This window comes from Halyomorpha halys, unplaced genomic scaffold, assembly GCF_000696795.3.
Source record: "Halyomorpha halys isolate HHAL.00 unplaced genomic scaffold, Hhal_1.1 Scaffold2039.1, whole genome shotgun sequence".
In the NCBI taxonomy this organism is placed as follows: domain Eukaryota; kingdom Metazoa; phylum Arthropoda; class Insecta; order Hemiptera; family Pentatomidae; genus Halyomorpha; species Halyomorpha halys.
The window spans coordinates 86,035-97,247 of NW_027113814.1; the positions used below are offsets into that span (position 1 = coordinate 86,035).

Consider the following 11,213-nt stretch of genomic DNA (forward strand, 5'->3'; position numbering starts at 1 on the left):
CATGTTCATGAACGGGACACCTGAATTAAGATTTTTTTTAAAGGCAATTCACCTACTTCTAGAACGATTTTCCTAAACCACAATCAATATATGAACATCGATTTCATCTGATTTCTTAAATGTGTTTAATGTTGATAATATTTATTGAATTCACGGAATAAATACTTAGTAAATTAATAGTATCATTGCGATGTTTGTGATTTATGTCATTTTATCTAAGAAATCGTGATGTAATTTCCAATTAGTAGTAAATGTAGTTTAACTATAAATAAGGTTGATCGTTGCCACGAGTCGTTACTCTTGTGAGAATATTTATTAAATATTGAAGTAATTAGACACTTTTAGCACTTTACGGCACTTTTAGGTATTTCTAATGTTTCTAAAGACTTTCAATCGGAACTGCCCCCAGCATTCTGCTGTTAAGATTTTTAAAACGAAAAAAAAAGGAAATTAAATTAGCAGACATGGGTGCTGGTAAAGTCTTCAAGCCAATAAAGCAGACCGGAGCCATTGGAAAGAGTATCAGTACAATTATAATAAGAAGAGAAAAAACAGTAGTGCAAAACATCAGGGCTCTCAAATTGGCTGAAATTGAGAGGCACTAAAGATCGTATTTGAGAGCAAAAATCTCCAGATGCAAACGAATTATGAAAACCAAGCCGTGATGCCAAATTTGATTTCAATAGAAACTATTATTAGTTACTGTTGTTCGTTATTGTTGCAACAATTAAAAACACAATCATATCTTTCGATCCACACCATCAAATTTTATGATAACCACATATCAATAAAATAATTACTGAGATGATACTGAAGGTGGCCTCAGTAGAAGGGGGCACATTAGCTTGACACTTAAAGGTAGAGAGAATATTAATAATATGTCTTCCTTGAGGCCTATCACAATATATTCCATTGTCTGCCAAATTGTGGAAAATGTTCTGGAACATGAACTAAGAAAACATGTCAGCTTCCACTGGAATCAAAGGGTCTTCCGGGAACACACGTCAACGCAAGTATTATCGACGCAATATTAGAGGATGGTTAAAAAAGATTGCCAGATGTACCAAACAGTAGTGAGTCGTTGACGCAATCGCGAAGTTCTGGTTCTACTAAAATAAGTTTTCAATAGCCAACGACATGCTGAACACATATCCATTTTGTTGAAATTATTTACCCTACCTTTTCTTGCATACCAGTCCTTTTTATTTCAAATTTTCTTATATCCTACTTTGTGAAACTCCCTATGCCTGGCCTCATAAAAACAATCCAGGTGTCCCCAAGACCAAGGCTTTATGTGCAGCCCTTTCCCTTTGGGTTCAAAGTACTGCTGCCTACCTTGAGTCGGACAATTTATTATATTTTCAGATATATTTATTTAATTGAACTAAATTTCTTTTCTACTCACCATTGACAATTACATAACCATTGCTGATTCAACAAACATTCAAGTTAGTGCGCTCGGTTTGGAATGTTGTAGGTTCGATTCCCACCTGGGGCACTAAAACATTCATTTTTCGGCGGTCCCGAATCTTGACACTCCCACCTTGGTTAGTACCAGCCTGGGTAGCCATCAGGGGTTGGCAAAAAGGACCACTAGGCCCACTTGCCGGACTTGTTCCCCCCACCAAATACCAGTACCAGTATACATACCGACATAAAGCTAAAAAGAACCTCTTAGACTATTTATGTAAAATATAAGAATTTTGTCTCTCTAGGTCGTGAAACGTTTCCCAATTTAAAAATTGTAAATGCTATAAATTATTTTGTTTCGGATCACAGAAACTAAGTAATGAATATTCATGGATAGAACTTGAGGAATACTATTATGTTGCATAACTGGCAATACTATTATTTTCACTTGATTGTGATTCTCACTCCCTCAAGATTTTTTTTTTGAAATTCTAATCTCAATTATAGTCGGTGAGCTCACTCCGTAGGTGCTAAAAAGATCATTAGAAAATATACTTACAAAAAAATATTTTTTAATGTTTTCATTTCACAAAATATTAATGCAGTAAATTTAACATCACCCACACTTTTATTGTTATTGGACAAGACCTCCAAACCTCGTAAAAATCTATTGTGTTAATTTTCCTCTCTCTTATAGCATAATCTTCAATGGCCGTTTACAGAGAGCGAATTAGTTCAATGATGATTATATTGTTGAAAACAGCATATGTTAATAATATAATGAATGATGCGCTGAGCTTCTCTTTTTTGGGCAAGGGTTCGAACCCGTCATAGTAGTGAGTCGACCCTGTGGGTTCCAGAGCACGCCCAACCTCTTTAAAACGGAGAAAAACAGGCAATTAATTGCGATCTTACTTCATCACTATTAAATGATTTATTACAAAATCATTGATGTAGAAACAGTATTATCATAAGTCCTCAACCCTACAGGTTTTTCTTTTTTTTTTTTTATTTTATTATGCCTTCTTCTGTTCTCACTTGCATAATGTATAATTATAAAACTTAAAGTACCTTTTAGGCTTCCTTTCAAGTATTGATCACACATTTTCTGCTTGTAGCATTATATTGAACCATCAAACACGTTTTACATTAATGCAATTAGTATCTTATTTTTGATAAAAAATAAATTGATTCCATGTATTGGAGCCCTGACTTAAATGTTCAGTTGGGTCCATGAGTAGGTACGTTGAGCCGAAGATGGCGACTTTCATTGGCATTAATAGTTTATGATCTTCCAAGAGAGACGGTTCTTCTTTTCACTTCAATCATTTCACTCATATTTTTTTCAAGTGGGAGGGATTAGAAAGAAGAATTTGTTTGTTTTTTTCTTATTCTGGCGTTAAGACCTCTAACCCAGGTCAGGAAAGAAGAGTTTGTCTCAAAGACAAGATTTCCACAAATCTTCAGATATGCCAATCGGGCTCTTCACCGATAGTCTTATGATTTTGAGATAAGGTTTTTTGTGTCAACAGTGTCTCATGAGGCGGTACAGGTATTAGCTGGAGGAGTGCCTATCTATCTTCTCCTATAGGAAGACTATTATCGACACAAAATAAAGAGGGAAGGTCTGGCGGATTTACCGGAGAACCTCCAAGCGCGTATTGGTGAAAGCCCTAATAGATGGAAAGATCCTCTTCCAGAAGAAACCTTGCATGAAAGGAATCGACGGTGGGTGAATTGCTTAAAAGAGCTTCCCTAAGGAAGTACTTTCCTACCGTTAGTTCATGCCAAGAATCGACGTGCGTCCTCCCCGACTACAGGATCTCACACTTCCTCACGGGGGTCTCTGGGCTAAGCTCGCCGCACATGGCATACAATCGATCATCTATGCCCAATTTGGCTGGTTCCTGAGACCGCCGAACACGTCGTACTTGCCTGCACCACCTATGAAGCACTGAGAGCCGAGATAATGAGGGAAACAGGACTCTATGTTCTGACTGAGAGCGATCTTCCTGAGCTGATGAAGAAAGAAATCTACTCGCACTACAAGACCTTCGTGTATGGGTGGAAGGAGGCTCTGTGCTCTACTCATTTTTCCCTGGGTAGGAGAGAATAAGCTACACCATCAAGGCCTCAGTAGAAAAACAAGATTTATTTTGTTGCAAGAGCAAGCTGTGTGCACAGCTACGTAATGTTTGTCATATGCAGCAATGAGTTCTACCCACTGCTGCGAACACCCATATTGTCTAATATGCAGAGTAGGGTGATAAATAAATAAATAATTAATAAAATATAAGATTTTTTGCATTCCGGATTATCCTCTGATGGTGCCAAGGTAGCAAAATGTTTGTTTGTTTTTTTGTTAAGTTTAAGGGAAAATAACGTTGGAAAATTATAGAATGTGAGTTAAAAGAATATGCTGTATGCTGGATTTTTTAAAATTTACAATCTTCAACAGATGTAAAGTTAACTTATAACATCTGTCATCTGACCACAGAATTATTAAAAACAAATGTTAAATTACAATAAATTTCCTGGATTTATTAGAAACAATAATAATTTCAGAGCCATAGGACCGACAGTTCAATATTAGTTTATTAAAATATTATGTTAACAAGTCTCTCCATAATTAAAGATTTCCTTTTTCCCCTATTCGCTATTGTGATAAACATCATTTTGATGTCGTTATATTCTAAAATGGGTGTATCGGATTTACACATCCGATTTTGTACATTTATTCAATCTCATTGTGATGCCCCTCCTCAATAAGACAGTTAAGACAGTGTGAATCACAAGTTGCAGCCTGACGTCACAGGCGCACGTCACATGTCTGGACAGCCTGGTCACCAGTTCGACCACCAATCACAGTTATTTGATGCTGGCCGGCGCTCGTCGGAAGAACTACTGGAACGGTCAAACTTACACCACCACAACCTCATAGAAATCCAGAACAAGACCTAAGGAGTAGAGGGCGGTAGCCTTGGACCGGACACGGCGACTTGGCGTATGAGACGGCGATCGTCAGCTATCACCACAGGATCGTGAGGAACAACCGTTCTCTCTCCTTTACTTGTCCCTTTAAGGACTAAATTTTGTACTGTTATAAATTGATTAATATATTTATTTATTGATAGATATTACAATCTGCCACACAGTTCTAGGCAATAGGTAATAGTGATGAATGATCTCTTGCATAGTAAAATAAAAAAGTTTTTTTAAAAAACAACTCTCTGAAAATATATACAAACAAAAGGATAAAGAAAATGAACATAATCAAACTATGTGCATGAAAATATAAATAAATAAAATAAAATAATGATAAAAATAAAAAAGAATCTCTTGTCACATTTACACTCCTATATACAATATTAACACAAACGACCTGAGGATCTCTGAGCCCACTATATCCCCCACGTGTGAGGGGTAGAGCAGAGCTCAAAAAGATCCCAGCGCATCCCTCTCGCCGCATCACTGGTAATGAGCCAGTGGAGGCTGCGCTAAAGACTGTTACAAATTATATAATTATAAACATATAATAAAGGGCTCCCGGTCGTAAGAAACGTATCGGGCCTCTCAGATTGCAAACAGGGTGTGTTATGTATAACAGTTATAATGCTGAAATAAGTTATAATTGAGGTGGTAGCTAAAAAAAAAGCGATTGTTAGAAAACCATATTAGAAATCACTATGTGAACTGATAATAACAAACGGACAGAATGTATTTTATAAAATTGTGAACGGTGCATTAAGGGTGTATAACATATTATTTCTGGGTTAACTGCTGCTGCTGATTCGGTGAAATGCTGACATACACCCACTCAAATATACAACTTTTTCTCACATTGTCTGCCATGATCGTTGGATGGACTATGCTTTTTATTGGTCTCTAAAAACTTCCTTTGAACAATAATATTAAAAAATCTGTAAATCTTTCACTACATGTTTTCCAGTCTTTGATTGATTAAACTCACATTTCTGTCTTTTCAGTTGAGTTTATTTAAACTTCCATTTACCAGAAACTGTGCGTTACTACATCTTTTGATATACCATATTTTCTCCACATCCAAATAAATAAGTTCGGTTGTCAACAATTTCTACACTTAACACACTTATCTAAACAGTCAAGAAAACTCAAACAAGAAAAAAATCTAAACTACTATTGAACTATGCTATGGTTAAAGAACGTGGTAACTCCCCTCATACCAACAGCCCAGTAAACATTAATAATTAAGATACTGATCTGAGACCATGGTAAGCGATAAAATATATATGGAGCATTTCAAAAATCTAATCTCATAAAAAGGGTTTTTGAGCGCAAATTCCCTTATTCCCCCTGATTTTATTTCATTTTTTATAATGAGCAATCCATTTGAAATAATGATTACAATAAAAACAAAGTATATACTTTTAGTATGTATTTATTTGAACATAATAACAGTTGAACAAAATAACAAAAATTTTAAATATAAAAAACAGTGCATTAACATTAGCAGTCTTCAAAAAAGAAACAGGTTACTATATTTTCAATCATCTATTATTAACGTGTATCCTGAAGGAACTGTTACGTTTTGTAGATTTAGTTGCAGGCAATGAAGATTCGACGATGGCATCATTGTTTCCTGAGGCATGGTTGGTGACATCAGTGGGACCAGGTCCGTTCCTATAGAGGCGGTAGCTTTCTGCAGTAATTTCCGTTCTGCTATCGAAGCTGGAACCACTTTGACTCTCAGAACCATCAGCTAAAACAGTATTATTCTCTTGTAAAAAAAAAAAAATCGTTTTATTATAAAGTATAGTATTATATTATATACTTACGGGTGGGAGTAGCAGGTACTGGAACGGGGACCGTCTTTAAAATTTTGAAGGGAACTGGAATAAAATATTTTTTGATAACAGGAACTGGATACGGAATTGGCCGGTCGACTGGAAAAGGCACAGGACGTTCTATTGGAACAACTATCGGATGAGGAACTGGAACTGCTACTGGATGAGGCACTTGGACAGCAATAGGTTGAGGAGGAAGATGTGGCGCGACGCCAGAGCTCAAGCCGATCCCAGAAGCTGCAATGTTTATCCCAGGAATGACGGTTTCGAAAATACTTCTTTTGTCTGCTATATCATGCACTGCCCCTACTAGTGAACAGGCCAATAAGACTAACGAGATTGATCCAACCTGTAAATGTTTTCTTAGATTAATTAATTATGTAATTAAACTGATAAAATAAATTTAGTAAAAAAAAAAAAATAAACGTAATGTTTTAAAATATTTCATAACTACTTCAAAAGTATTTTTGTTCTTCTCTTTGTTTAGTTGTGATCAGCCTTCTAAATCCACAACTCAATCCATTGCTACCTATAATTCTAAGGACCAACCTATTCTTGATTTCTTATCCCGTGGATCAAACATTTTCTGTTCCCTTAAAGTTCGTATAAAACATAAAAAAGCATTTAACACTATACTACCTAGGATAGAAAAAAAATAAAAATGATTTATTTTATGCTTAATATTAATATTATATAAAATATTAATATAAATATAATTATTGTGATGAGCCTGTTTTTTCTATCAACATACTTTGCTTGTTTTTAAAAATATATCTTTACAAAATATTGGCCTTGTACAGGAAAACTATATATCAGTTGTCATTGACTGTTTTACTATTTTTTTTTTGTATCAGATATTATTCTAAGAATGTCAATGAATTCAGGTTTAGTTTGTTCTTCTAACATTATCTCAGGGAATTATTACTTAAAACAAAATTATAAATATTTTACATTTAAATTATGTAAAAAGGCGATTTTGTGAAGCCTATTTACCTATCACCAATTATCTCACATGAATTACCAAGTCTGTAATGACTTCATCTTTGTTGGCATTGCTCTAACGTGTCCATAAAAATTGATTATATTTTTACAGAATGTATTACGAAAAATAAATAAATTCTATATCACAATTTTTTTTATTATTAAACCGCCCTTAAAAAACTACGTTCAATATATTTTAAATATATTCATGATGAATTTCTTTATGGGCTAAATACCACAATAGTAATATAGTAAAACATTTTTAATAACTATACACGGTTGTAAAAAGATTCAATAACGCCATACTTACAACAATGTTCATTCTTATATCCGTATATCTTATCGGATATTCTTTTAGGACTGTCTGGCTACAAGTCTAAGTCACTGTATATATACTTAGGTGGGGTAGGATATTTCCTGGCTCGACCAGCTTTATTAATCACCCGTTTTTCAATTACGTAAAATCAGCCACGAAGTTTTTATAAATATGTAAAATTGTAAAGGAAAACTGATAATTAAGAATATTTTACGCCTTGCTTCCGCTTGATTTCCTAGTGATGTATTGTTACTGTTGAACCTTCTGATGCTACCGTTTTATTACTGAACATATATATAAAGCACCTAATTTTAAAAAAAAAAAAAAAAAAAAAGAAGAAAAACCCGTCTTGCAAGTTCCTATGAAAGGACTTGGGGAAGTGCTTTCTCAGCCTTGTTGAACTTGAAAGAATAGTTAGGACTGAGTTCCAAAACCTTTCTCACAGTTTATCTCTTAGCTAATTGGAAGTATGTAATACTTAATACTTATTGAATATAGAAATTTCAATTTTAATTATTTTGGGGTAGCAATCAAATGCTTTCAGAATGCATCCTTGAATCTGCGAAAGCACAATTTATCTTATCCACCATATCAGATTACGAGCAATGAGATATGTTTAAATAAAGGGCATCGCCATTAAATTTGGAGATGATAAATGAATATGAAGCATTTATATTAATATGTAATCATCTGTAATATATGTTAAAAACAAATTAGCTAAAAACTTTCGAGCGAAACCAACAATTTTCACCTTCCTCATGAATAGAGAGAGAAGCAATGAAAGTTTTTGTCACAGAACCAAGAAAATTCAAACAACAATACTAAAAATATGCATCTTAATCTATGGATTTCACCACCACCAAAAAAGTGAAAGAAATCTCTACACTTTCATATTTTTAAAATATAATATATCAACATGCGTATAATGAATTCATGAATATTCGGGAAAAACAAGGATTACAGAAACAAGTTGTGGAAGTGTCCTAGGTTTTATTCCCAATCAATTTCCGCACGTTACGTTAATCGCACGTGTAACCCTATTGTTATATTGGACTTAAAATAAACCGATCTAACAAATTGAATTGTATGATAAGAGCTTAATAAACAAACGTTGGATTTTCGGCAGTAAACCAAGCTGTTGGCAAACATCAACCAGAATGGACATATTTGAGGGTATCATCAATGGCAAGAGATTCCAGGTTATTTGGAAGACAATTACCAAGGGGTTATTGAAAGTGGAACATTGAAGCAAGTGCGGTGGATAACGGAACTATTATGATCTGGTTAAAATCAGTATTAGAGATAATCAAGTCTGCGGGACGCTGAAAGAAGCATTCAAAGCACTTAGGATCCACTACTTATATGTCGAGATAACGGTATTGGAAAAGTTCCAACAGTTAAGGCAAACGGAACAGTTCAGGTAGATCGATTAATGTTTTTGTGGTGGACATCGATGGGAGATACCCTGTGAGACACGGAACATCTAAAGGTGATGACCTAACGTGTCACCCCTTGAGTATCTTCCAGGGAAAAAATCATAGTTAAAACCATTGTAGCGCAAACATTTCTGGGGAGGCATAAAACCTAAAATCTAGGAAATTCTTGGGAATAGTGGGATGTGCCTCATTACGATATGTGGCCGACTTCCACACCGAGCAACTTTAGACGAAACCTCTACGACGACCGCGCCGCTTAGCGACTTACAGATGGACTCGTTTACCTGGAAAGTGGTTACAGCCATCGATGTATTCAGTAAAGAGGCCATGGCATATGCAGTACAGTTCAGATCAGAGGATACGATTTTACGAGCCCTTCGAACATGGTTCCAATTCAATTCCAATACAATCACTTGTCCGGCAGAATTTCGTACGACTGTGGGAGAGGTATTGATATTGTAAGCATCAGAAAGGAAATGAGAATATTGGAAGTGGTTAGACACCTCAACATCCAAAGAGCCGCGAAGGGATAGAGCGACATTATAGTACTTTAAGTAATCGTTTATTATATACTAACTAGAAAAGGGACTGAAACCAGATGACGCGATGGAATGGGGGTTACACAGTCACAGAGTGACATTCAAAATTCTTTTTGAGATGCGGGGGGCGTTGCAGGGAATTTTGCAATACGTTGTTGAGAGAGGATAAAATTGTGGACCAAAGTCAGGGACTGGATTCGCAGAAAAAATGATAGTGCCGCAACATAATTTATAGGTCTGAGAACTTTTTTTTTTTTTATCCCCCACTCTTGCCATTGCTGGCATATGGGATACGGGAGCAGTGGGGTAGTGCGCAGGCCACTGCTCGCAAAGATCACCAATTTTTTTTTTTTATTAATTATTAAATTTTTTACTATGGTGCAGCCCAGCGCTAAGTTTAGCGCCTTACTTATGGGGCTGCACCTTGTCCACTGCATCCGATCGGTAGGTCCTCCTGGTATCTGTCTGGGTTAGCTTCCTCCTCTTCAGGTGGCTCGCCGATGTTGGACAGTCAAGCCCTTCACATTGTGAAATGAGTTTGGCCCACCACCTCCTTCCACCCGTAAATGAACTCCATGAAGAAGGGATAATTCTCTTCTTACATCAAACAGAGGAGCAATCTACTATAATGTGATCTGGTGTTTCAGGAACTTCGTACGTGGGGAACAGGGGTCGATGTTCTTTCCGAAGCTCTGCACGTTTCCCCGAAATCCCCGTGTCCTGTTAGGATCTGTGAGACCCAATAGTCTGGGAGAACCTATTTAACCTTCAATCTAGAAAGGACGGTAGGGAAGAATTTTCTCAAAGTAGCGCCCTTCTGGCTTGCAACCTTCCGTCCATTCCACTCCTGTATTGAGTCCTTCCGCAGTATTTTCTTCCATAACTTTGGAGTCCCACCGATCCTCCTCTCGGAGCTCCTTCGGTAGCGCTTCTAGTCCCTGCCTCTTTACTTCATATTTAAGGGCATCCTCCTTCAGGATGAGGCCCAGGGGCATCGCTCCGGCCAGCAACTGGACATTTTCGTGACCCTCAGTAGAGCCAATCTCAGTATGTTGTCTTCTCTTCTGTGTCTGCGTGAGGTTTCAGCTCCACGCATCCCCTGCCTGAATACCTTTTTTTTCCAAACCCTCTAAAAAAGAAATAAAAAAATGAATCAGTAAGTGCATTTCTGTGAAAAAAAAAGTAATTCGTGTTGTGTCTTACCTTTTACTACCTTTGGTATTTTAAGGTTACCTGTTATGTTTAATATCATACATGAGCTATCCATTCTAAAAAGGAGCTATTTTAAGTCCGGAGGTGAGTGGCCTCGTGTTGTATCGCATATAAGATAAAAATTTAAAAAAACATTAATTATTAAAGACGATAGATAATGGTGAAATAATAAGAAAAACAGTCAGAAGTCGAAATGAAGTGTGAGGGAGGGGGTGGGGGTGCATCAGAAGATGGAGTTATGAGGTGATGTTATTAGGGTTTTTGGAACCTTTCCTGCCCTGTCACCTCGCAGGAAGGGGGATGGAGTGATAGACTGGAATACTGGATTGAAGGAAGCAGGGAGACTGTCGAAGAATTTAATGTGTCTCAGTGTGATGTGTTGTTGTACAGTTTCAAACTGTAGTTCGTTATGAATGTGTGTCATGTTACGTCTTTCCAGAGATGTCCCTCGACAAAGCTTCTGTAGTGTGCTGTTTTGGTATTGTTGTAGAGATTT

General features: G+C 36.4%; 1 protein-coding gene across 1 annotated transcript; it reads right to left on the bottom strand.

Moving 5' to 3' along the window:
• Window positions 1-5,809: 5,809 nt before the first annotated feature.
• LOC106691035 (uncharacterized) lies at window positions 5,810-7,541 on the bottom strand. Its single transcript, XM_014436679.1, has 3 exons — window positions 7,525-7,541; window positions 6,225-6,582; window positions 5,810-6,148 (listed from the first exon to the last, which is right to left on the bottom strand). The coding sequence occupies exons 1-3, from the start codon at window positions 7,534-7,536 to the stop codon at window positions 5,937-5,939; spliced, it is 582 nt and encodes a 193-aa protein (XP_014292165.1). The 5' UTR covers window positions 7,537-7,541; the 3' UTR covers window positions 5,810-5,936.
• Window positions 7,542-11,213: the final 3,672 nt, after the last annotated feature.